This window comes from Microcaecilia unicolor, chromosome 1 (genome assembly GCF_901765095.1).
Source record: "Microcaecilia unicolor chromosome 1, aMicUni1.1, whole genome shotgun sequence".
NCBI lineage: Eukaryota > Metazoa > Chordata > Amphibia > Gymnophiona > Siphonopidae > Microcaecilia > Microcaecilia unicolor.
In genome coordinates, this window is record NC_044031.1 from 252,037,234 (window position 1) to 252,065,131 (window position 27,898).

At 41.5% G+C, this 27,898-nt stretch overlaps 1 protein-coding gene across 1 annotated transcript in view; it reads left to right on the forward strand.

Moving 5' to 3' along the window:
* Positions 1-27,898, forward strand: part of ITGA9 (integrin subunit alpha 9) — a 686,274-nt gene that overhangs the window by 534,290 nt on the left and 124,086 nt on the right. The window contains exons 20-22 of the mRNA XM_030205631.1: positions 3,189-3,268; positions 4,539-4,628; positions 6,083-6,191. Coding sequence (XP_030061491.1) covers positions 3,189-3,268; positions 4,539-4,628; positions 6,083-6,191 — 279 coding nt within the window. The remainder of the gene's footprint in view (positions 1-3,188; positions 3,269-4,538; positions 4,629-6,082; positions 6,192-27,898) is intronic.

Here is a 27,898-nt window from a genome sequence, read left to right on the forward strand (position 1 = left end):
ATTTCTGACTGTTTAACACTAGATACTAGATTTTTATTACAAAATAAATAGTCTATCCTAGAATGAGACTTATGGGGTGGCCTCTGTTTAATTATCTCCTCATGTCCACCACTCCCAATCTCTTTATCAGAGACTTAAAGGCTATGTGGTAAGTCCTTTGATACTACGTGCCTGATGTGCTGTCTAAGGGTGGAAAAGGGGTTATATTAAAATCTCTGCCTATAATCCAACTGCCTTTGTCTAACTTTAGCAAGAGTTTTTCCAGTGATTCACAAAAATCCTGCTGACCTTTATTCGATGCATATACTGAAACAATATTATGTCTACACCCTTGGATATGTACATACCGGCCTGTGGGATCTCTTATTGTGTCAAAGACTTTAACTGGAATGTCCTTAGATATCAGAATTCCCACTCCATGAACCTTTTTATAGGGGTGAGAAGCTAAAATGCAAGTAGGATCATTTTTAACTCTAAGAAGACCTTTGGCTCTCCGTTTCAGGTGAGTTTCTTGTATCAGAAAGCCTGAAGCTGAGAACCTCTGCACGTCCCTGAAGAGACATTTTCTTTTTATAGGGAGTTCAAACCATTAACATTCATTGTAATTACTTTTAAATCAACCGTAATCACTCACATTCTTATAACATATATCATATAGGACACGGCATATTTTCAAAGCACTTTGGGAGGCTAAGTTCCATAGGTTTCTATGGAACTTTGGGAGGCTAAGTGCTTTGAAAATGAGCCCGTATGGGCCCCATTTACTAAGCCGTGCTAGAGGCGTGTTAGTGTTTTTAGCACCTTCTAACCATTACTAACTGTGTAGGTGTAGGCGCTAACTGTGTAGGTGCCCACAATATTCATATGGGCGTCTACACAGTTAGTGCGCACTAATTTTGTGCACGCGCTAAAAACGCTAGCGCACCTTGGTAAACAGAGCCCTATATTCATCAACTACACTCATGCAACATAACCCACCCATACTCTCTCCTCCTCCCCCTTATCAAGTAGGTCCACCCCAATTCTGTCAAGAACAGGTAAGAGTGAGAGGAAGGTCCTCACTGCTCTGGGATTAATAGCAAATAATGCAAAAACAGCCATCTGTCATCTCATAATAGTAGTGCAAGGACTTAACATGAGTGAACAAGGAGTGAAGTGCAACTACTTATACCCAGTAGTTCAAATACCAGAGTGGTGCATTTAACATGTACGCTCATTAACAAATGCAAGGACTAAAGAGTACTGGTTTCACTTGACACCACTGGATATTTGCAGTGAGGGATGAAGTTGATATATTGCAGAACTCCATGTGGCGTCTTCTGTAGCCCACCAGCCGATTTTTTTTCTCTCCAGGTATAGTGATGAAAGCATACCACAATGTGCCTAGAGTTATTGGCATGCTGCTGGGCCAGCGCTGTGTGCGCTGTATCTTTCTTGATATCTGTGGCTTTAAGAGTGATCCAGCTTTTTCCAAGAGCACCACCAATTTCTTTTGAACATCTGCTACACAGTCCACAAACTCCATGGTTTCAGGGAGACCTCTGATGCGGAGATTATTCCTCCTATTCCTGTTTTCAAGGTCCCCTTTCAGAGAGCTCTTGCTGTTGTTTTACCAGGTCCGCAAATCTTCAATCCAATTTGGTAGTTTGCACAGCCTGATCTTCAAGCTGCACCTCTGTTTCCTCGAAGCACTTGCCTAGATTAGCCATGTCGGCTTGCAGTTCAGAAATCAGTGCTGCAAGATCTGCTCTGGTGGTAGATATTTCTACCTTAATTTCTAGGAACCAACCCCCCCCCCCCCCCCCGAAGTTCTTCAAAGTTAAAAGTAGTAAGTTCTACTCGTTCAGTGGCTTGGTTCTCAGCTGGTTTAACAGTATTCTCAGTGGTACTGGCCACTGTGCTTTCTGGCTCATTGCATGGCTGAGATCCACCTTGGTAGGCAAATTCCTGAAGGTCTGCCAGTTTCTTCTTAGAAGCCATCAATTATTGCAAAGCACTGCCTTAAATGGTCAGCTCACTCGTTTTCCTGCACAAAAATGCTATGGAGAGGATCAATGGATTTAGATTTCCCAGATTAGGTGAGGAGTCATGGGTTTAAGCTTCCATTTGGCCTGATGGCTTCACTTTCTCTTCCGTTTCCTCCATTTTTTAACAATATTTCTGACAGTTGAAATTGCAAGTTGGAAATTTTTAGAGATGTTGGACAAATATGTTCAGTTTCTTTGACAGAGTGACCAGAGCTGGATCTGGAGAGTGGGACTTTCCCACACGCTAAGCCCATTTTTAGCATGTCTATAGGTCCCCATTAGCGTGCAAGACCTTTTAAAAAAAAAAACAACAACAACTCAGGAGTACATATTGCCTCCTATTTAGGAGATGATATGTGCTTCTGTGTTACTCTGCTTCAACCAGTTAATGCACACTGATTGAAACAAGCTAGCTAGTTAATGCAGACATGCCATTCCCCACCCAGGGCACACCTCCTTCCAAAAGATAATTGAAAAAAAATATTTACGCTTACCACCGAATTCCATAAAAGTTGCTAAAAAATCACGTGTGTAAATTTGGAATGAGCCAAAAGCACCAATAATTGAGATTAACATGCAATTATTGGTGCTAATTAAATTTAATTAAAACTTACGTGCATAAATTTAGGCGCAGGATCTGCGTGTAGATTTTACAAATGGGTCTAAAAAGGGGGTGTGGTCATGGAAAGGTCATGGGTGGATTGGGGGTGTTCATTTAATTTATGCGCATTGTTATAGAATAATGGGGGTCCGCTTCAAATTTATGCACAGGGATTTACACTGAGATTTTGTTGGTGTATATGATCACGCCTAAATGTAGTCACAGTTCCTGGCGCCAAGCACTATTCTATAAACGGTGCCTAACCTTAAGTGCCATTTATAAAATTTAGTCCTTAGGGTGCAGAAAATGCAAAATTACTGCAAAGTGCTTTAACACATTCTGCATTAAGCGTTTTCCCATATGCTTAGCACGCATAAGGCCTTTAACACTGTTTAGTAAAAGGACCCCTAAGTTAGGAGCATAAATCCTTTGAATATTAGGCCCAACAGAATTTCCAGAAATAGGCACTGAGAAGGTCAAAAGACAAATAGCCTTTTTGTATAAAATGTTTATTGTAATACCAGCCAAAGAATAACGGATTACTTTTACATCTTTTACAGTATAATTTTAGTGTTATCTTTGATACCAGCCATTTATCGGGGGAAGATGAGATTCTTGAGTTTCTCGCCACTGCTCAGAGGTAAGATCTTAAGAGGTATGTATTTGTGCTGCATTTGTGTAGATTTACTTTGAGTAGGATTACTTGATTGACTGTAGACTGGGTAAGAGGTCGTGCATTAGTAATGTAGTAAAATAGAGATTCATAGTTTTAAAAAAAAGGACTGCAACTCATTTGTCTAAAATTTGAGGTGGTGGTGGGGGGGGGGGGGGGGGGGTTGATGGTGGCATTCCTTTTAACCTTTGGGTTTTTCCTTTTTTATTGAGTAGAGAGATGTGGTAGCCATGTTAGTCCACTTTTAAAGGTAATCAATAGAAATAGAATAAAAATAAAACAGAAAAGAAAATAAGATGATACCTTTTTTATTGGATTAACTTAATACATTTTTAGATTAGCTTTCAAAGATAGCCCTTCTTCTTCAGATCAGAAATAAACAAATTTTGATAAGTAACAGCTTATATAAGTGAAACAACAAAGTATTTCAGTGACAGTCTGAAGGGATGAGGGAGGGATGGGCTAGATGAGAAACAGAGAGGGCTGAGAAGATGAGGGGACAGGGAGATATGCATGGTGATCAGAGGGTGACAAAGCAGTGACATTTCATGGTTTATAATGGGCTAGAAAACCCAGATCTTTGTTAAGTCCTGTCTGGTGGGTGTCAGAATATTTAATCATTTTGACTTCAAAGGTCTTGCGTTCCTGTATTGTTTTAAAGTTTCCTTTCAGTATTCTCACCATAAAATCATTGGTACAGTGTTCTGGCTTTATAAAGTGCTGTCCCACAGAAGTAACATCCTTTTTTATTGGAAGTCCATTGGCTCTTCCCTACTTTTTTGCTCTTTTAGACTCTGTTTCCGTAGGGCACTTCCGTTTAATAACTGGGTGCCTCTATATTTAGGCACGCAATTACAGTATTCTGTAACTAAATTGGGGAGCCCAGATATCGTTATAGAATAGGCACTCCCTGGAATTATCACCATAATCTTATCATTAGAATTTATAGTTGGATCTTTGAAGCCGAGTAAACTGTGCCCAGTTGTCAGAAGTTGAGATGCCGTTATGTGGAATGTTAGGAGGACTTGGGGTGCTACAGATTGTGATACTGCAAAATGACAGATCTGTCTTGGTCATGCTGATGAGTATTTTCCAGTTACAGCTGTTCACATTGTTGATCTGAATGGCAGCCAATCTAAACTGTAGTCTGATATTCATTTGCAATGTGTACTTGCATGCACACCAGAGGGTCAGTTAAATCGCTGTGTTTAATAAACTTATTTTTCCTTTCCCACAGCGGGAACCTTGAACGCGCTGAATCTCTGCACGACAACACCCTCACTCTGACTGTACCGCTGATGCATGAAGTGGACACATCGATCAAAGGGTAACTGGCCCAGTCACTGCAGAGCAGAAGCACAATCTCATCCCAGTGGAAAGCTGCATTCTTTTCTTGTTTACATATTAGTGGGCAGGCCAAAAGTCAGCTTTCATCTTGCCTTGAATTCCCAGGCTGTGAAAGCAAACTGTGGTTTATCTAACATTTTTTATTTTTACATCCTCTGCTGTAATTCCATCACAAACCTTTTTCCATAAAGCATATATGCTGAACAAATCCCTGATAACCATGCTTTTTTTTCTGATGGATTAAATAGGCAGAAGGAAGGGACAGGTTTATCATAGACACCAGAGAAGGACAGTAAGGTCCATCTACAGTAGACTGATTAGTTTCTGGTACAGTGCCATAGACCCCCAGTTGGTCTTGGCTTTTATTTCAAATTTCCTTGCAACCATATGAGAGAAGAAATGGAAGTACAGGTTGTGGGATGAGGATGAGAGAGAGAGAGGGAAGAGAATGAGGGAATAATGGCTGCAGTGGGAGGTGGGCAGGAAGGAGAAAAGAAGAAAAGCAGCAGTTGTGGCAGTTCTTGCAAATGGTAGGTGGAGGGGTACTGTTATTGAATTGTAATCTACTTTGTTGTTTTTTTGTAAATAAAAGGCAGAATAGCAAACAGTGGCGTAGCCAAGGGTGGGCCCAGGCCTACCCACTTTGGGCTCAGGCCCACCCAGTACTAGCATGGCTATAATGTGGTTGGCAGGGATCCCCAAGCCCCACCAGCCGAAAACTCGAAACAACTGTCCCTCCTGCATACCTTGTAAATAGCAGATCTTCACCTGCAGTGAGCAGTGACTGATGCATACTGCTCACACCGGCCCCATAGCCTTTGCTCTGATGTATTCTTGCCTAGGCAGAAACAGGAAGTTGCATCAGAGGGAAGGGTATGGAGCCAACATCAGCAGAATGTATTAGTTGCTGCGCGTTGCCGGTGAAAATCTGCTATTTAAAAGGTATTCAGGAGAGGGAGGATATTTGAGAGACCATATGGCATGCAGGTGAAAGGAGAGACCACATCATCTGTGGGATGAGGCAGGGTTCTTCTGCCCACCCATCTTGGGCCCAGGCCCACCCAAACTTTGGTGTCTGGCTACGCCCCTGATAGCAAATACCAACTGTAAACTACTGGCAGCTGGTTGCCATGCTTATGTTAGATTTTGCAGCAGTTGTTGTAACTGCAATTTTGTACCAAATGGGCAGAGGAAGGACAGTTGCCATACCGTGTATTGATAACAGTTAACAGCTTTCTTCCAAATACCTGTTCAGCATTCTGTGGAAAGTGCACCGAAGGTACAGATGCCAAACTTCAAGGAAACAAGAGTGTAGCTGCACGATGGCACAGACTGAAATGGCTTGAGGACTAGGGAGATCTATAAAAGAGGATTTGGTTTCTGAATGGGAAAATCTAAGACTGACATGGTTTGGCTGTTATCTGCTTTTTGCAGGTCTGTGACTCCGACTTCTTTTGATTATGGTGAATCAGTGGAAGCCACTCGCTTTGTTCAGCTGGAGGATCTGGAATGTCATTTTCAACCCCTCAACTTCACATTTCAGGTATATTACCTCTCATAGACTGTGCTGAATTAGAACCTCCCTTGCCTGGATCTCTTTGCTTTGTCAGGGCTCATTTGTTGTTTTGCAGGGCAAGCATTTTTTTTGTAAAATGATGGGCCCAATACTTAGTGGCACTTTTACCCAAATATGATAAGTAACGTTGACCAGGACCATACCCTGATTTTTAATGGCATTATCTAGATAATGCTACTGAACTTCTCTGCAGGGTGCCAGGGTGGAGCCTTGGTGAAGCTAGGTGTTACCCAGAGACCTTCAATATTCAGTGCCAGTATTTGGTTAACTATCCACATAACTTGTTGTTGTTAAGTGCCTTTGAGTGGGTGTTAATTCATGGCAGCTCTATGGCTAGTTGTCTGGAGCCATGTTCAGTATTCAGTCAAGCAGCTAATCATTGATAGAGTGGCATTGATAGCTGATGTTATTGTATCAATCTGTTGCATTGCCAGTCTTCCTCTTTGGCATTGACCTTCACCCTTGCCAAGCATGATGTCTTTCTCTAGTGATCTTCCTCTTGGCATGATGTGTCTGAAGTATGAAAGCCGTAGCTTTCAAATTTGAGCTTCATGAAGGGCAAGATGGCATCTGAATAGGAGGTGAGAGAAGCAGCTCCACTGACTCACTTTCTTTTTCCTGCTTACCTCAACTTCCTTATTGAAATTTATGCCTAAAAGAAGGGGCAGACAGAGGGTTTCCCCAGCACCTTCAGTGCAACCTCATCTGGGTCCGATGGATCGCTTCACCACCCGAGCAGGAGGAACAGGGTAGAACGCTTCACTGCAGGGAGGGACGGTGAGAGGTGAACCGCTCTCCCCGCTAGAAGGAGACATCACATTGAGCCTTGAAATGCGGAGTCCTCATGTGATGCCGGCAACGCTGCAAAGTGGCTGTCCCAGATCGTTAAGACCCGAAGTGGGGGAAACTGATCTGGGAGCAGGGGCAGACATTAGCAGTAGAGTACCGAGACCAACGCCGCAGGAATGTGACGCTGTGAATGCCACAGGAGGTGAAGGAATTGCAACGGAGGGGAGAGAGCCTGAGCCTAGGGGAGAGATTCGGGAAGTGAATCTGCTACAAACAAAGGTTCTAACGACAGAAAAGCCAGAAGTAATTACCTTGGGAAACATATGGGACGCCCTGGTGAGTCTGGAAAACTCTTTTACTCAAAAAATTTCCTCTGCTTTAAAGCCTATTCAAACCTTTTCTGATAAAATTGAAGTAATGGAAAAACAAATTCAACAAACTAAAGTGTTTGAACAGTCTATTAAAACAGAAACTGACCAGATTAGAGATGGCCAAGTGGCACTAATGAAAGAAAATTTACTTTTGCAAAGAAAAATAGAAAATTTAGAAAATAAACAACTGATGAAAACTCTAAGACTTATAAATTTTCCTAAAGTGCCATCAGTGGCCCCATTGTTAACCTTTAAGAGATACCTCACAGAAGTTTTGAAAATATCTGATCAATTATATCCGCCGATCTCAAGGATTTACTATTTAGCGCCTTATACTAAGCAATCTACAGATCAAGTGTTAACAGCAGGATCCGAAATACCATTTGAGGAGTTAAATTTAAACCTTTCTCAAACAATAGAAAATGAACTATTAGGCGTAGAAGCAGCTACCTTGATAGTGGACTTTTTGTTACAGCCTGATCGAGATTGGATTTTAAAGACCTTTTTTTCTCACCGAGATGATATGTTTCTTAATTGTAAAGTTAAGATATTTCCAGATGTATCTAAGCAGACACAGAAAAGGCGTCAATCCTTTTTGAAATTGCGTACTCGTGTCCTCCAATTAGGAGGAATCTTCTGGTTAAATTTCCCTTGTAAATGCATGATAAAATTGCAATCTGTTAAATATGTTTTCTATGAGAGTGAACATTTGCAGACCTTTTTGGACTCTAAACAAGGCCCGGCTATATCCTCACCGTTAGTAAACCCTCTGATATCTACTCCGTAAGAATTATAAGCACGGGTGGTATACCCCTACTATTTTCCTGGTATTAAGTATTATAACTTTGAATTGTGTCTTGCCTTTATTGTGGACTTTAGATATATATGTCATTTGAGAAAATTTAGTTATTTGTGAAATTTTTGAGTTATAACAGGTGACATTATTCTTTCTGTACAAGATTGTTTCTTGTGAATTATTTTGAAATTAATAAATAAATATTTTAAAAAGATTGAGCTTCACTAGTACTATCTACATGGAAGAAAGGCCTGGCAATCTACCTTATTTATTTATTTGTTGCATTTGTATCCCACATTTTCCCACCTATTTGCAGACTCAATGTGGCTTACAATAATACAGCATAACAAGTGCCAATCAAGTGTAGATAAACAAGGATCATGGACATCTGTATAGCAGCATTCTTAGAAAGTGGCCACACAGATATCCATGCAGAACAGAGGGGCAGCCTAATGGCTAGTGCAGTGGACATACACCAGGGCAAAATACAATCAAAGAGAATTGTTATTGAAACCCAGAAGAGTTGAAGAAAGTAATGATGTCCATTGATAAAGCAATACAAAATATAACATAAACAGTAACCTAACTTTAATTATGGAAGATATTGTGAGCATTGCATAGCGGCATTTACCTTATTTCTGACTCGCTGCTTCTTCCTGCTTGTGGGTTTAATTTACATAAGGCGTCTACCTCATTTAAAAGAACTCAAGGTCAGATCAGCCAATCATGAGTTCACAAATTACGTCTTTAATTACGTATCCTGTTCCCATCAGTAGGCAATCCAGGTCATGAGTAACCAGTAGAGTCTCCAAACTTAGCAAGATTCGATGCTTCTTAACCCCAGGGGTAAGCAGTAGCTTTCCTTAGGTCTGACTTAATAATGGTTCATGGATTTTTCCTTCAGAAATGTGTTTAAATCTTTTTTTTTAAACCCAGTTATGTTTACTGCTTTTGCCACTTGCTGTGGCAATGAGTTCCAGAGCTTAACTGTGATTGAAAAAAATATATTTTCTCCTATTTGGTTTTAAATGTGCTACTGTGCAACTTCATGGAGTGCCCTCTAATCTTTGTACTTTTTTTTTTTTTTTTAAGAGTAAACAATTGATTCACGTATATCCATTTCACTCCACTTAGGATATTATAGCTCAGTGTTTCCCAAACTTTTTTCAGTTCACGGCACCCTTCATGTGCAAACAATTTTTCACGGCACGCCCCCCTCCCCCCCCCCCCCCCCCCCCCCCGCCGGCCACACAGGTCTCTTTTTCTCTGTACAAATATAACAGTGCTAGGGTGTCTCTATAACCAGCCTCTCCAAATGACACACTGATTACGATTTATAATAAATTACTACTCTACCTATGAAAAGTTATTCCATTATTATACTTCCTCTGTGTACATCCGTATGCTGCACAAGCCAGCATGTTTGAAAATATGTGAGATTAAATAAAAAATGCTACCAACAATAAAGAATGACAATGTGGATGCCGCTCCCCCCCACCCCTGTGCAGCACAGAAGAGAAAAGGGAGACAGAGGGCAGGAAAAAATAGGATTCTTTCCTGCCCCCACAGCGGCCTCTACACTGCCCCGCTGCCAGCCCTGTCCGCCCCTCCCTCGATATACAACTGTCCGTCACGGCACCCCTCTGAGTTTGCTGCGGCGCACAGTTTGGGAAACGCTGTTATAGCTGAAGAGCCCTAACCTCTAGTCTTTCCTCATATGAGAATAATTTTTAAAACTTTGAATAATTTTGCTCCATCTTTACATTTTGTCACTTCACTCATCAGTCCCATTTCCAGATCATTTATAAATATATTAAAAAGCAGTGGTCCCAGTGCAGATTCTTGCAGCACTCCACCTTTCTCTATTTAGAGCACTGGCCATTTAACCTTCTCTGTTTTCTATCTTTTAACCAGTTCCCCAGTCCACAACATTGTCTCCTACCCCATGGCTATTTAATTTCTCAGGAGTCCCTCATGAGGGACTTTGTCAAAAGCTTTCTGAAAATCTAAATACACTAAATCAAATGGCTCACCTTTATCTACATGTTTATTCACAACTTCAAAAACTGTAGCTGACTGGTGAGGCAAGTTCTCTCTTGTCTGAATCCATGTTGACTCTGTCCCATTATGCCATGCTTGCTAATGTGTTCAATAATTTTGTTCTTTATAATGGTTTCTACCATTTTGCCCAACATTGATATCAGGCTTACTAGTATGCAGTTTCCCAGATGAACCTGGAAACCTTTTCAAAAGTTGTTGCTACATTGGCAAATGTTCCAGTGTTCAGGTACTATGAATGATTTTAATGACAGATTGCATGTTACCAAAATAATAGATCTGTAATTTCATTTTGAGTTCTTTCAGTACCTAGGGGCATATACCATCCAGTCTAGGTGATTTGCTGCTCTTTAACTTTTCAATTTTGCTTATTACATCTTCCAGTTCCTCCATATTGTCACCTTTAAATACCCCCCTGGTGGTAATTTTAGATTTGGTGTGCACCCATAATGCCTGGATGATTTATTTATTTATTTATTTATTTATTTCTCCCATGCACGTCATTTCCGGCAGTAATCGGCAGTTGATGCACGCGGACCGGTCACCGCACATGTAGCACGTGAGCCCCTTACTACTATATCAATGGGTGGCATTAAGGGCTCAGGCTAGTTTTGGACACACGCCAGTTTGTTTGACTGCATACCCTTTCCCCATCCCATTAAAAAAAAAAAGCTCTTTTTTGCAGATGTGGTAAAAACTGGCCTGGCGCATGCCCAATATACGCGCCTACACTACCGCAGGCCACATTTTACCGCGGGCTTAGTAAAAGGACCTCTTAGTCTCTTTGTTTTGTATTCCCTAATGGTCCAACTGACTCCCTCACAGGCTTTCTAGTTCTAATGTACCTGCTTATCCTACAAAGCTTATTTCTAGGATAAGCAGCATAAAATGTATTGTACTGTTTTAGGATCTTGCCAGGTACTTGTAACCTGGATTGGCCACTGTTGGAAACAGGATGCTGGGCTTGATGGACCTTCGGTCTGTCCCAGTATGGCAATACTTTTGTACTTATATACCTATGAGTTTTTGGCTCTATGGTAGCCTTTTTTTTAAATCAATGTTTTCCATCTAGATCCATGTTGAACAACACTGAGAAGATCAAGAAAAGATGGAAAGAATACACCATGCATCAGTGATACTGAGAGCTATGCCATTGGTAGTGTAATTACTGACAGGGCCTCCTAAGGCAACTAGATCTCAGCTGAGGTGGTGGACTAAAACATTGTGGGCAGAAGCAGTTTAGGAAAGTTTTGGTGGTAGAGGATCCCATCTCTGTAACAAGGCAACAACACTAGCTGGATAACTTAGGGCAGCAAAAACCTGTCCTAAGTTATCCAAGTGATTTACTGATAACTGCCAGCACTGCCCATTATATCTGGATATTCAATGTCGCTGAATATCTGGATATAATTTAAGCGCAGGAGCCAGCGCTTAAAACAATCACTGACCACTGTGGCTGAATATCAAGCAGGATGTTTCTAGCTCAGCATTTTCACAACTGTTGCCAGAAGCTGTTCCTAGCTCCAGTTGGTCCAATGATCAAGAGCTGGGACTGAGAACTGAACCTGTATCTCCCATGAGGCAGCAAACAGTACTGCTGCTAGTGTATCAGGCTTGCTCAGGCTAGAAACTGAGTTAAATTCAGCATTACAGTCACCAAGTCATTGTCCTATCTTTGCATGTTAAACTTGATATCGATTTCACAAGGTTCATGCCTTTGATTGATGGTAGCAAGCTAGCCTGGACTTTGATATCTACGCCGTGTCAAAACACATTGGGATTGATATTCAAAGCAATTTAACGGGTCAGGAGAGTCTCCTGCCTGGTAAATGATGTGTGTGGGGCAATCTGCTGATGTTCAGTGGCACTAACCCCCCCCCCCCCCCCCCGCGCATACCCCCTCCCCCCGGAGAGCATACCTGCGGCGATGGACGGGCGGGAGGGCCAATCCGCCCCGACTGCACGTTGCTGGGGTGTGTCGGCTCCGCGCTGGTTCACTGCTCTCTCTGTCCTGGAACAGGAAGTAACCTGTTCCGGGGCAGAGAGGGCAGTGCACCAACGTGGAGCCGACACCCCCCAGCGGCATGCACCCGGGGCGGACCGCCCCCCCCCCTTCCTACGCCACTGGTGGCCACATAGGTAACTGGACAGATAGGACCGCATAAAAAGCAGTTGTCCAATTAGATATTGGCACCAGTTCTGAATATTGGCACTGTCTCCATTGTGTGCAATTTTATTTCAATTGTATTTATCAGGGAGATTTGAAAAACCAAATTGCTCTGTGGTCTTCTAGGATTGTAATTTGGCACCATATCAACAAGCCCTTATGGGGTCTTTTACTAAAACTTAGCTCCAGTTAGCTGCAGCAGGGCCCATGTTATTCCTATGGACCCTGCTGCAGATAAGTGGAGTTAAGCTTTAGTAAAAGACTCCCTTAAGGAGCTGTCACCCCCATGGATTGGATGGAAGGAGGAGGAAGAGGAACTTGTATAGCATTAACAGTGCTAAGATACCAACATTTAGCAATCAGACAAAATTTCCTACAGCTACTTGAAGCATGTTGAAAGCTTCCTTTAATCTATAGAAGGAGCCATGGAGAGCAGTTCTTTCTGTAACATGAGATCTTGCATGCAAAGGGTTCTTCCTGTGGTCACCACAAGCACAGTAGCCAAACAAAGCTGCATTCTGAAAGTTTATGCTTGGCAGTTTTTAGTTTGTCTTGTCAGTATAGTTGCGCATCTGCCTTGTTGAATTTATTTTATTAATTTTTTTAACATTGCCTTCTGATTTCTGAGTCATAAAACAAAGGGTTGATTGTAGTGTATTAGAGCCAAGGTTTTTTCTTTATGGGCACTGCTCCTAGGCAGGATACCACCTCAGTCTTAATAGCTAACACATGTCCCTGTAGATAAAAGAGCAATTAAGTTCCTTCTGCAGGATCCAGGTCTGGGGGTGACAGGCTTTAGTATTCAAGATGGAGTGTTCAAACTTAATTTCTTGGGTTTCTGATTAAAAAAATAAAAGTATCTCGCAATACTGTACTCATTATTAAGGATTTACAGTAACTTTTCCACAGTCACAGTAGGCAGGAATTCAAGTGTAAAGATCAGCTATACTGTGTATACCTTGGAACATAAAGATTTGTTTCTTCTGAAGTATGAAGTTTTGTTGTGGAAGAATAGGATATGAAACCTTCTGTTTCTTCTCCCCTGTCCCCCATCCCCCATCTCCCATATCCACATTCCAAGACATGATTTTAAAATGCCAAAGAATTAGAAAGCAATTCATGTGAGCACTTTGGGCCCTGTTTACTAAGATGTGTTAGTGGTGTGTTAGTGTTTTTAGCGCGTGCTAAGCGTGTAGATGCCCATAATATAATATAGGCATCTACATAGTTAGCACACGCTAATTTTTAACATGTGCTAAAAACACTAGCGTACCTTAGTAAACACGGCCCTTTATTTGTATAGAATTTTGCATTAGATTCCTATGTTTTCTCAGTCTTACAAGCCAGCCTTCTGTTCATTCAAATGCTAGAATTCACTTTTTATGAAGTGGACTTGAGAGGAGGGGGGAGAGTGTCTGGAAGGATCTAAAGGATGAACATTTTGATCCAACCATATTTTGTAGTGTCATATGACTCTCTTAATTGGTTCTTTGAGTTTTTCTGCGTTCATAGAACCCACTGGAAAAGGGAAGAGGCTCATGTGTTTATTAGGACTAGCGTCTGCAGCTGCTGCGCTGTGTATGTTTTCACTGATGAAAAGAGAGTAGCCTACCTCCCTGTCCCAGGATTTGTTTACCACTTGCCCCTATATAGGACCATACATCTTACCTTTAGGGGCCTTCAAGGCCCTACGGAGGTGTTTTACTGTAGGTCAGTTCAATCTCTCTCCTTCACTTACCCAAATGAGGGCAGATCCAGTCCAGGTTTTATTTATTCATATATTCATCATTCTTATACATGCTGATTAAACAGAATACACAATGTGGTTTACATCGAAAGTTCAATATAATACAGAATGAAAAGAAGAAAAAAAAAACTTTCAGAAGCATTGAGATTTTGTCTTTTCTGGGAATGAGACCTTCTAGCGTCCAACCAGAGATTTTCCTGCTCCAGATGCCAGGAATCTTTTTCTTCTTTAATCCAGTCTCACAGCCAGAAACTCACCCTTTTGACCTACAAGACACTTCACAGCATGTTTTCTCTCCCCCCCCCCCCCCCCCCCATCTCCAAGAATTCTGTCCTCTGGCTTGGCATGACATTCCATAGAATTCACAAATCCAGACTCTCCCACAATGTTTCTCAAACCCAAACAGGCCTCTGAATAGGTACTCTCCCTCAAATCTTCTCTTTCTTGAACACTGCTTTTTGTTTTAATCCCACCTCGGTCTGATCTATATAGCTTCTTGAGTTCTACAGAATACATGCCTGGATGTTTATTCCGTGTTACTTAAAATTAATTTGTCTCAAAATCTTCACTCACTGCAAAATGAGATTTTATTCTTTTTTTATTATTGACATATTTTGAAATAGAAAGAAATTATGGATAAGCTAAAGAACAGAAGTGAGAAATGTCACCAAAGCATAATACAGCATTATCATAAAAACATAAGAGTAGCCATATTGGGTCAGACCAATGGTCTATCTAGTCCAGTATCCTGTTTCCAACAGTGGCCAAGCAGGGCACAAATACCTGGCAGAAACCCAAGTTGTGACAACATTCCATGCTACAAATCCCAGGGCAAGCAGTTGCTTCCCCATGTCTGTCTGTATAGCAGACTATGGACTTTTCCTCCAGGAACTTGTCCAGACCTTTTTTAAACCCATATATGCTAACTGCTGTTACCGCATCCTCTGGCAAAGAGTTCCAGAGCTTAACTATTCATTGCGTGAAAAAAGTATTTCCTCCTATTTGTTTTTAAAGTATTTCCATGTAACTTCCTTGAGTGTTAGTGTTTATATATCAAGTCCATCTTACTGGGGAGTAAGAGGAAAATCAAGCAAACAATACAAAAATCAAAAAGGGACCTGTGAACCCTTTACCTTTATGCCTGAGAAAGCTGGGACCTGAATAAAAGCCCATTCTTACTACCCTGATCATATCTTTGTATCAATGAAAAACTTTTCCAAATATTCAGGATCATAAAGGGCAAAACTAGAATCTTGAAATTTAATTAGACACTTGTATGGGACTGTGAAAGGGTATACAGAACACTGCCCCTCTCCCTTAAGAAGGATCCCTCAGGTACTGTGAGCCACTTTAAAACCCTTAGCCTTCCCCAGGGAGGATTTAAAATGGGAGGGGTGGAGCTGAAACCAGGAACTATAAAAGGCAGGCTCAGAGGGAAAGAGGGAAGGCTATTGCATACACCTTCACTGCTTACCTGTGAACCAGAGTCACAATAGCCAGGTAGGCCAAGTTTAATTTGGACCTTGTAGCTTTGCATGTTGGATCCAGCCTGAAGCAGACTGGCTGGTGAAATGTTAAGAATTGCTTTACCAAGAGACTGTAATGCATGCACTAGTTCTGCAGGAGCAGGCCACAGAGAACATTCTTCTTTATGGGCTATTAAATCATTTGCTTATAGCAAGGTCCCTGGCTTAGATGGCTATACCATTAAAATTTTGCAAATGTTTCAAGAAGTTATTGGTGAAACTACTAACAAACATGTTTAACAGCTTGGAGGAGGGAGATGAATTTCCCTATTCATGTCATTTGGCGGGGGTCACCCTTATTTTAAAACCGGATAAACCAGCCCATATCACAATCAAAAAAAAATGGATAAACATTCACTGGCTACACATATTTAGCTATTTATTTATCTAATGATTTATTCATTCATTTTATATGTATTTTCATTTGTTAAGGACTCCTGATGAAGGCATGTGCCGAAACATGGAACATTTAGAGTCCACGCTCCAGTGAGTGTCCATTTTTTTTGATTGTGCTGACTTCAAGAGTATAGAATAAAAAGACTGATTAAATAACTTCTTGATTCATCACCTTGGTCATTCCTGCCCTTTGGTTTGCTTCAAATTGGGAACGGCCATCCCTTCTTTCCCTCTCAATTGAAATATTACTGATCTCTGCACCTGTGGTGGTTTGTGCTTCCAGATTTTAGAGATCCTCTCATAAGCATGTTATTTTTTTCTGCCACATCATATCCTTTCTTGCGACTGTGTTGCTCCAGAAGGAAAAAATTGCTCAACATCATGAAAATGGTGCATTAGCAGGACCGGTGTTACCTGTTTTGCTGCCCTGTGCCAATGATTGCTATGCTCCTCCTGCCTCCAGTGCAATGGACCCTTCATGGGCTACACTTTCATTTTTTTGACATCAGTATAATAATGCTCAAATAACTATGGGGTCCTTTTACTGTGCTGCACTAAGCTCTAATGCATGCTTGTGCGAGCGCTATGTTATCTTTTAGTACTGGGGGTGGAGAGTGAGCGTGGCTATGCTAATTGGTTAGTGTGTGGGCATTGTCATGAGCTGATTAGCACAGGATCTGTGTGTGAGCTCTTACCACCACCAAAATAGGTGTCAGTAAGTGCTCATGCACTAATGGCCATGCGCTAAAGGGAAAATTAATGCATGGCCATTATTGCAAAAATAGAAAAATCAATTACCAGCAACGCTAAAAGTGCCTTAGCGAGCGTGAAAGACCTGCGTTGGGGATAGCACAGGCCACTTTTTAGCACTGCTTAGTAAATCTGCCTACTAATTTGACAAGTAACCAATCAAGAAAAGAAGTAGAATAGCAAGGAAAAACAGCTAAACTGTAAAATCTAAATAGACCACAGTTTTTTTTTAATAGGAGAGCAGATGTCCAGCTGAAAATGCTTATTTATAACCATTCTTTTGTAGTGCAAATGATATAAAATGCCCATCACAGTTTCCAAAATCAATAAAATGCAATGTGCATTACTCCAGATCAACCATCTAAACCATCAGCCCATATAATAAAATAAAGTTCTAACAATCATCCAAACGCAATCCAAAATAAATGAGCTTTCAGTTTCTTTCTAAAAGATATATATACTCTGACTCTAAAAGTAACTGACAAAATAGTTCATTTCACAATTTCACAAAGACCACTGAAAAAGTCTGTGCTGTAAAGCATGCAGGCCTGTTCCTTTTGGAGCTTCTTGAGCTGCATAGTTAACCAAGCAAGTTCTGAGCTTTGCTTTTTTTCAACAGTAACTTTAATGAGTGTCCGAACACCACTTACAGGGACTCAGAAGGCAGGATTGGAGTAAGGCTATCAGATTTCTGGTGGGTGAATCTGGGATACTTTTCCCCCTCCCCCTTGCCAATACTAAGCAAGCAGTTCTTTTTTTTTTTGGGGGGGGGGGGCAGTCTAGTGAACAGTCCACATAGAAAATTGAACTAATCTACTTTCAAAATATATCTAGAAGCACATTCTTTATTGTTGCAACAGAATATTTAAAATCCAGCTTAAAAGCCTCAGTGCTAGGGGTATGTCCTGGCCATGAGACAAATACAGTTATTATGCATCAGAAGAAGCCAGATCAGCCAACATCATCTAGCTGTTTCCAGTATGTAAATTCTCTGTCCAAGTCAAACTTTGAACTGAGTCCCAAAACATTTTACACCGATGAGTTATTAATATTCTCTCTCAGACAATAAAACATTCCAAATTTTTATGTTTTTTGGCTTGATTTTCGAGCTCAGGGTGCCTTTTTTTCTCATCCCCTAGTCTTGTTGCTGTTTTAATTTTTTTTCTCTCTCTCTCTCTCTCTCTCTGGTATCCTCGCAATGGAATAGCTTAATATTGGGGGGGGGGGGGGGGGGGGGGGGGGGGTCCTTCTTGCTTTGCTTCCTTCTTCTCCTCTGATTTCTTTTGTTCCTCCTTGTCTCATCTTTATGTTCTCCTCTTCCTGCCTGTTCTTCTTTCCCCATTCCCCATCCTTTCTCTCCTCTCTCTGCTATGCTGTCTTCACTCCTCCCCTTTAGCTTACTCGATTGGTTTGTAAATGTATTTATAAAAATGTAGAGACCACTTCCTAAGCAGTGGGTGTGGATGATAGGTCAGCGTGCACTGCCAGTACTTCTTCATGCTGCACCGACCTCATTTACAGCTTCTGCTCCACTGGCTCATTCAGATGTGTGATGTCAACCCTCCTAAGCTGTCGCCCTGTACAAATGCATGGTTTACACATCAGGTTGCACTGACTATAAATCAGTCCATTTTTTAATAACAATTTGTATGGGAGTTTGTCTGTATACTAATAAAAAGAAATTTGATATAAAGTACTGTATTTTTATTCATATAGAGGGAGATTCTATATATGGTGTTGAAATCAGTGCCGACTAAGCATATTCTATAATCGGTGCCTAGATTTAGGCGCCAATTATAGAATATGCTTATTTGATATTTCAGCACCTAAATCTATGCGCATCCATTTACACCAGTGAAAATGTGGTGTAAATCCCAGCATGTAGATTTAGGCGCCTGGGGCCATATTCTATAACTAGGCATGTAAATTACGGAACCCCCACGAAACTCCCATTTCCCTGCCATAACCACGCCCCTTTTTGCCTCCACGCATTAGAAGTTTGGCACACATCATTACAGAATACGCTTAGCGAGTTATGCACCTAAATTTTTATTAGTGCTCATTATTGCTTGTTAAGTGCTGTTATCAGCGCTCATTAGCTTGTTAAGCTTGCTAAATTACATACATTGGCGCCGAAATCAGTGCAGATTGTATAACAATCTCAAGGCACGCTATATAGAATCTGGGGGATGATGGTAAATTCTATAAATTGTGCCTAAAAAATCAGCACCAAAAAACCATGCACATAGCTCAATTCTGTAAACCTCACTTAAAGTTAGGCGCGGTTTATAGAATATGCTTAAGTGTCCGGTGCTGCGACTAAATTTAGGTTCAGCCATTTACACCAACTAAAAACTAGTGTAAATGCCCACGTCTAAGTTACACATGGATCAGGCATAATCTGTAACATTTTTTTCGAAACGCCCACTTTTGAGATCCACGTATTAGAATTTACCACCTTATAGAATACACTTAACAAATTGTGCACGTAAATTTGAATTAGTGCCAATTAGTGCCGATAATTGCTTGTTAAGTGGCCAATTATCAGCGCTGATTGGCTTGTTAATCAGTTGAGTTGTGCGCATAAATCAGTATATGCTCAGATTTGCATGCACAACTTAGGTCGCATTATATAGAATTTGAGGGATAACGTACCCACGCCTATACCAGTTTTTTTTTCTAAAGATGCACTAATTTCAAAACTAAAATATTTGATTGTAAGGGATTTTCTTTTTAGATTCTTGTTAGTGCATGAAACCTGAAAAAAAAACTAAAAAGAAAAAGCCTTAAAAACAAATGTGCTAATTTTGCAACTAGTGCATCTTAGTAAAAATACACCAGTATAGTGCACCCACGCATTTAGGACCAGATTGTATACAGTGGGGGAAATAAGTATTTGATCCCTTGCTGATTTTGTAAGTTTGCCCACTGACAAAGACATGAGCAGCCCATAATTGAAGGGTAGGTTATTGGTAACAGTGAGAGATAGCACATCACAAATTAAATCCGGAAAATCACATTGTGGAAAGTATATGAATTTATTTGCATTCTGCAGAGGGAAATAAGTATTTGATCCCTCTGGCAAACAAGACCTAATACTTGGTGGCAAAACCCTTGTTGGCAAGCACAGCGGTCAGACGTCTTCTGTAGTTGATGATGAGGTTTGCACACATGTCAGGAGGAATTTTGGTCCACTCCTCTTTGCAGATCATCTCTAAATCATTAAGAGTTCTGGGCTGTCGCTTGGCAACTCGCAGCTTCAGCTCCCTCCATAAGTTTTCAATGGGATTAAGGTCTGGTGACTGGCTAGGCCACTCCATGACCCTAATGTGCTTCTTCCTGAGCCACTCCTTTGTTGCCTTGGCTGTATGTTTTGGGTCATTGTCGTGCTGGAAGACCCAGCCACGACCCATTTTTAAGGCCCTGGCGGAGGGAAGGAGGTTGTCACTCAGAATTGTACGGTACATGGCCCCATCCATTCTCCCATTGATGCGGTGAAGTAGTCCTGTGCCCTTAGCAGAGAAACACCCCCAAAACATAACATTTCCACCTCCATGCTTGACAGTGGGGACGGTGTTCTTTGGGTCATAGGCAGCATTTCTCTTCCTCCAAACACGGCGAGTTGAGTTCATGCCAAAGAGCTCAATTTTTGTCTCATCTGACCACAGCACCTTCTCCCAATCACTCTCGGCATCATCCAGGTGTTCACTGGCAAACTTCAGACGGGCCGTCACATGTGCCTTCCGGAGCAGGGGGACCTTGCGGGCACTGCAGGATTGCAATCCGTTATGTCGTAATGTGTTACCAATGGTTTTCGTGGTGACAGTGGTCCCAGCTGCCTTGAGATCATTGACAAGTTCCCCCCTTGTAGTTGTAGGCTGATTTCTAACCTTCCTCATGATCAAGGATACCCCACGAGGTGAGATTTTGCGTGGAGCCCCAGATCTTTGTCGATTGACAGTCATTTTGTACTTCTTCCATTTTCTTACTATGGCACCAACAGTTGTCTCCTTCTCGCCCAGCGTCTTACTGATGGTTTTGTAGCCCATTCCAGCCTTGTGCAGGTGTATGATCTTGTCCCTGACATCCTTAGACAGCTCCTTGCTCTTGGCCATTTTGTAGAGGTTAGAGTCTGACTGATTCACTGAGTCTGTGGACAGGTGTCTTTCATACAGGTGACCATTGCCGACAGCTGTCTGTCATGCAGGTAACGAGTTGATTTGGAGCATCTACCTGGTCTGTAGGGGCCAGATCTCTTACTGGTTGGTGGGGGATCAAATACTTATTTCCCTCTGCAGAATGCAAATAAATTCATATACTTTCCACAATGTGATTTTCCGGATTTAATTTGTGATGTGCTATCTCTCACTGTTACCAATAACCTACCCTTCAATTATGGGCTGCTCATGTCTTTGTCAGTGGGCACACTTACAAAATCAGCAAGGGATCAAATACTTATTTCCCCCACTGTATATGGCACCTAACAAAAATTCACGTAGTAAACACTTCCGCCTAAGCATATTCTATAAGCGGTGCCTAGATTTAGGCACGGTATATAGAATTCGCTTATTTGATTTCCTAGCGCCTAAAACTATAAAAACATAGCATAAATCCCTGAACCATATTCTATAACTACGCGTGTAAATTTTGGAACACCCAAGAATTGTCCATAGCCACACCCCTTTTGAGCTGCGTGAATTAGAATTTTGGCATAGTTCACTACAGAATACGCTTAGCAAGTTGTATTGCCAATTAGTGCTCATTATTGCTTGTTCAGTGCTGTTATCAACCCTGATTAGCTTGTTAAGCCAATTAAGTGATGTGTGTTGTTATAAAATATGCCTGGATTTCCACGCGGATCTGTAGGTGCGCTATATAGAATCCAGCAGATAGCTCTCAGGGGGTGCAAGCAGTTTGTAAAAACACGTATAACGCGTGCATTATCCTGCAAATTCTACATAATGCAACTAGAGTTGTGTGCACAAATCTGGGTGTATTCTGATTTGTGCGCTTAGCTCAATTGGTTAAGAAGCCAATCAGTGCCGATAATTGGATGTTAGCAATCAATTATCAGCAGTAATTGTCACTAATTACAATTTACGTGCACTACTCACAAAGCTTATTCTATCAAGTAGTCCACGTAAATTCTACCATGTGGATCTCAAAAGTGGGTGTGGCATGGGAGGAGCATGGGTGGATTGTGGGCATTCCCAAAATTTATGCACATTGTTATAGAGTAACCCATTCCATGCCTAAAGTTTTTCATTGGAGTAAATGGCTGTGCCTAAATTTGAGTTGTGTAGACAGCGCTACATGTATTCTATAAACTGTGCCTAACTTTAGGTGCAGTTTATAGAATATACGTAGGCGCGTTTTTCATCCACACCGATTTTTTTGGCAACAAATTTAAAATCAGGCCCTATATGTGTGAAAATACAGTAATATGCTCTTATAAAGGAGGGGTCATATTAAAGAAACACCTCTTTGCCCAGCCTTGTGATACCATCTGACAAGAAGACAGTCAAACTCCTAAACATCTGTGTGCTTCAATTCACCCCATGATAACTAGTTAGGGTTTTAAAACTGAATAAAAGAAAGATTTAAAAAAAAAAAAGGTACAAAGAGGTGGTAAATCCTTTTTCTTCCACGGGCTGGAAATAAATGTATGTATTTAGAGGCTCATTTTCAAAGCACATTGACTTACAATGCTACACGTTACATATGTAGTTTTGTAAGTCTATGTGCTTTGAAAATGAGCACCTTTACCTTCTTTTATACTGCAGATGGTATATACCCATTTCAGTTTAGAATTATAAATAAAGTACAGATCACAAGTAAGAATTACAACAAAAATATAAAACACAGATGCCCTTATTTCAGAAGTATCCCCATGTTTACATAGCAACCTTGACATGTGTAGATGGACAGATACAAGGACAGACACTGCCGGTGTCATAGAGAAAATGGACACCATTTCATAAGGCATTGTGACTTGCCATTAGTTACTTGGCCTTCTGAGGAAGCTCAACTACAGAATGAAACGGAGAGCCCCGTTGGGCAGATTTAAAGCTAAGTGACATTATTTAGATCATTTAAATTCTATGCAATACTGTAAACTAGTTACAACTTATTTACATTCATTTGAAGTGGAGTTTTTTGACCAGTGATAAGAATGGAGTCATATAGATGCGGGCATTGAGTACATTATTTGTTCTGCTGCCACGCGGTGACTACTGAGGTCTTTTTCTCCACCTTACTAACTTGGTATCATGTGTAAACGCAACAAATCGTGATTAAGTTAGTTCAGATTATTTCAGCTCACTAATAGTACAGACACAAGGAAAAGCCATTTTTGCAAAGCTACCATTTGTTCATAGGATCCATACCAAGACCAATAGACAAGGGGGCGTGTTGAGGCATGGAGAGGGAGTGGTAAAGGCCAGCCAAGAACAGCAAAGTGTATTCCCCATTTTATAGGAGGAATGCACATCACTGGGAACAAATATAGATGTCGCCCCTAGACATGCATACATGCCTACTAGGAAGAGATGGTGTAAAGGCTGAGGTCAGCACCACAATCTGATCCTCCCACCCCAATGACAATAATTAGCCTCCCCTCAACATCAAGACCCCCCTCCTGATATTTGATCCCCTCCCTCAGCATCCAGTTTCCCACCCAGAGGCAACACCACCTCCCCAAGGCCCTTCTGCCCCTGGCAATAACACCCCCTTGAGGCCTCCCTGGAAAACCCTATCTCTCTTACAAACAGCCTTATCGGGGGTCTCTGGTATCTAGCAGGAGCAAAAGCCTCATGCTCTTGCTCTGAAGATCCTGATTCCAAAAGTGCAATAGTTTATAGTTTATTCACACTTCCTATACCTCCCAAGCTGACCAGCAGATCTGGGCGGTGTACAAAAACTAAAATATACAAAATAAAACACTTCAGGAAAAAAAATGCAATTTATTGACAGGAAAGGTAGTATCACTCAGACAGTAGCAGGCACTTAACAATATTAAGCAGCAGGTTGTTATATGGTATAGGGAAGGAGATAAAACAGGGAGGGGTGAGGGAACGAGGAAGGAAAAACTTGCCAGTGCTGATGATAGCCCAGAAGTCTCTTCTACTTACTGTTGAAAAGTCTGGTCAAACAGCTATGCCTTGAAAAGTTTCTTAAAGCTCTTGAAAGATAGTTCGGTCCTAAGGCTTAATGGAAGCCAATTCCTTTGGCCAGGGGCCACAAAGAAAAATGCACGGTGATGAGTGCTGTCAAGTTGTGCATGTTTTGAATGGGGAAGCACCAGTCATTGATCATTTAAGGAGCGGAGAAGACTTGGTGGTGAATATGGTATTGTGAAAATGGAAAGATAGTGTGGATAGCCGGTTCTATGTGCCTTGAAAACAAGTGTGAGTAGTTTGAATGCAATTTGTCGTTCTGTCGGGAGCCAATGAAATGTTTGGAGCAGAGGAGAGAAGTTGTGATAAAGTCACATCCAGGATAGTTGGCTTAAGGCAGTGTCAGGTTGAAATACAAGTCCCAGAAGGCATTGCAGGCAAGGAGCCAGGGGGTGAGATGAGGAACCCGGACTGGACTCCTAGTTGGGGAAGACATGGGTGTAAGCTGGCAGGACATGTAGATGGGCGGCCACTAGGGGGAAAGAGAGTTAGGAAACCCTGTGTGCAGGAACTCATCATTAGTCTAATGCTTTACTCAGCTGGTATGGGTGTGGGGGAAGCTAATGGAAGGAGAATGATTGGTTGTGAGAGCAGAAGTCAGGGATTGATTAGGTGGGTGGGAAGGAGTCCCAGAGGAGGAGAGAAGCAGTTGCTCTAAAATACTGAGGCAGGCTGAAATCCCTTGGGTGAGGAAGTACCAGAAGTATTTGCAGGCTGAAAATCTTTGGGTAAGGGAGGTCCCTAAAGTATTGAATTTACCAGTGAAGCTGATACAGGGTGAAATCCCTTGGGTATGAGGAGTCCCTAAAGTATTGAACTCTCCTGAAGGTAAAGAGAGTAGAAGGTAGAAACTGCTGCTTTGTGATTTAACTGTGATGATGAATTGAAAGAACTGCTTCTATTTGGAATTGAACTACTGTTTATTGTGCACTTGATAAAGAGCCCAAACTGGAGCTGACTGTGAGCCTGTATTGAATCCTGGTATGTGCTGATAGCCTACTGCTTAAAGGGGACTATTTGCCACACACTTGCAGGTGGCTTACTTGTGCTTAAGATTGAAGGTGAATGCTGCTGTTGGAACTGTGTATCAGGTCTACTAGAAACCTGCATGGAATAAAGTCTTTAAGATTGAAGTTGCGGGTGGACATTTAGTTCTTGACTGTACCAGGAGCCTGTGGCTGGAGGAGATTGTTCTATCCTTGGCTGCACTTAGAGGCACCTGCTTACAACGTGATCAAACTTTCGTGCATGACAAATACGTTTAATAGCTGCATTTTGTATGGAAAGCATCCCAGGTAAACAATATTGCAATAATCAAGCTTTGTTATTAATAATGACAATACAAGAGAATGGAATGTATCTGTATCAAAAAATCTGCGGATCGAACGTAACTGCTGGAGAGTAAAAAAACTGGACTTGCGTAGACTAGAGATTTGAGTTGAAAAAGTGAGACCAGAGTCAAGTATAATGCCTAAATAATGGATGGATTCAACAGGGGAGAATTAGGTGCCAAATAAGATTCAAATGGGTGGTGGGTATAGTAAGACCGCCAGGGAACCAACATGCCATAGTTTTTTCTTTACTTAAAACTAACTTATGGTCAGTTAACCAATTAGATATCTGTGTTAGGCAGTTATGAAGTGGTCCCAGGACTGGGTTATATGGATCAGTGGAGTACAGTGGGAGAATGTTGTCATCATAACCTTGCAGTATTACTGCTTTGGATAAGGCTGCCAAATACAGGCATTTATTCAACCCTTCCCATATGTGCATGAGAGCAGCCTTTTGAAATTGCAGGTCCCTTAGACACATCTGTCTTCTCTCCCCACCATTTCCCCCCCCTATTACCTTAGCACCACCGATCCCCACCCTGGCAACAAGATCCCCTCCCTCAACATCTGACCCTTCCCCATCATCAAGAACTCCCATTGATGCCCTCACCCCCATGGCATTAATACCCCTCACCCCCCCCCCCCCCCATCCCTGGCCATACTGGGAGTCACTGCAGTCTAACAGGATTAGGCGTGATGCCCACTCACTCTTGCTCCAAAGACCCTGGGTTCAAACATGGCTATTGCAATCTTTGTTGGTAATCTGGTTACTCATACTTTTCAGTTTTTCATTATTCTGTAAGAGGTCATTTACTCATGTAAGGCACATACATGACTAGAATGGAACCATTTAAATGCCTTCTTGCCCCCTGAAACTAGATGAATTCTTATAGAATTACCACCTATGTCAGTGGTTCCTAAACTTGGTCCTGGATGCATCTTAACCAGTCAGGTTGTCAGGATACCCACAATGAATATTGAAGAGAAAGATTTGCATTCACTGCCTCCCCTGCATTCAGATCTCTCTCATGCATATTCATTGTGAATATCCTGAACACCTGACTGGCTGAGGTGCCACCAGGACCAGGTTTGAGAACCACTGCCCTATGTAAATATTTTTGCTCCTATAGACTCTGGGCAACTTACAACAAGCCATTTCAGCACACAAACCTCTGTTCTATGTGCATAAATTGTTTTTAAAAGTAAATTAGATAAATGAGTCCAGTTTTTAATCTTCAAATGGAATTCCTTACATCAGCAGCACTCTGATAGTTTTAGTGAATAGTCGAAGAAGCAGTCTGCATAAGCATGAACTAGGAAATAAATTTTGCATTCTCTATTTATACAGCTCTGCAGGAGCAGTCTCCTCCCTTTTGCTTGTGGCAGAGGGCTCCTGTAATTAATTGGCATTGTGCACATCTACCCCAGTTACCTTTCCTTTCGCTATAAATAGAGGAGATTTACAGAAAACATTTTTTCCATTTAAATCTGGCTGCACAAAAAATGCATGTGTAAGTCGCTGTGTAATGGAAATGAAATTGTTTGAAATGAAAAGCCAGGAGGAGAGGGACTATCACTCATTTCTGTTTGTTACTTTCCGTTTTATAGCTATGACCCACCTCATGGATGTTAAATGCAACAAGCAGCGCGTGATCTATGGGAGACAGGCTGCTTAGATTACTGGAGCTATCTATCATGTAACCCGCAGAGCAATGGGCAGTGTTTTATTGTATAAATATTATACTGTTCTATCAACTGTAAAAGTATTCATACTGTACATTTTCTTTGGTTGCCTGGACTCTGCAGCAGAAGTGAAGGGACTGGTTAAACTTTGCACTCATGGACAGCAGAATGGGGTGGGCCACTGGGGTCATGGACTGACCAATATTTTTCCCAATACATCATCAGCAACTGGAGAGCTTGGGCGCAGGCTTGGGAGTTGGTTTGTTTGGCCTCTCTAACCAAAAAACTGTTCCTTCCATCTAGCTGTGCCATACGCTTTGAATAGACTTGCTCAGGTGTACATCATGCTTCGTTTGTGGCCCTTTTGAAATCCAGTCTAAAAGTCCACCATTTTGAGGCTGCTTTTAACTCTTAGAGGCACATTTTCAAAGTACATAGATTTACAAAGTTACATAGGTTACTATAGGGTTCATTTTCAAAACAGAAAGATGTCCAAAAAATGGCACAAAGCAGCAGATGGACATTTTTCTTGCAAATACATCCAAATCAATATTTTTGAAACACATTTTTAAGATATTTTTCTATGCATGTCTGTATAGGGGCGTATTCTATAAATCACAAAGGGGCGTGTCAGGGGCGGGATTTGGACAGTCCCACAACTTGGACATTTTTCTGCCATAATTGAACAAAGCAAAAACATCCAGGGCTATAAGTTGGACATTTTGGTCTGGACATGTTTCAGTAATGACTAAGTCATACAAATGTGCCATAAATGACCAGATGAACACTGGATGGATTAAGGCATGACCCTCCTTACTCCCCCAGTGATCACTGACCTCCCTCTCTCACCCACCAAAGGTGTGAAAGAAACAGTACATTCCAGCC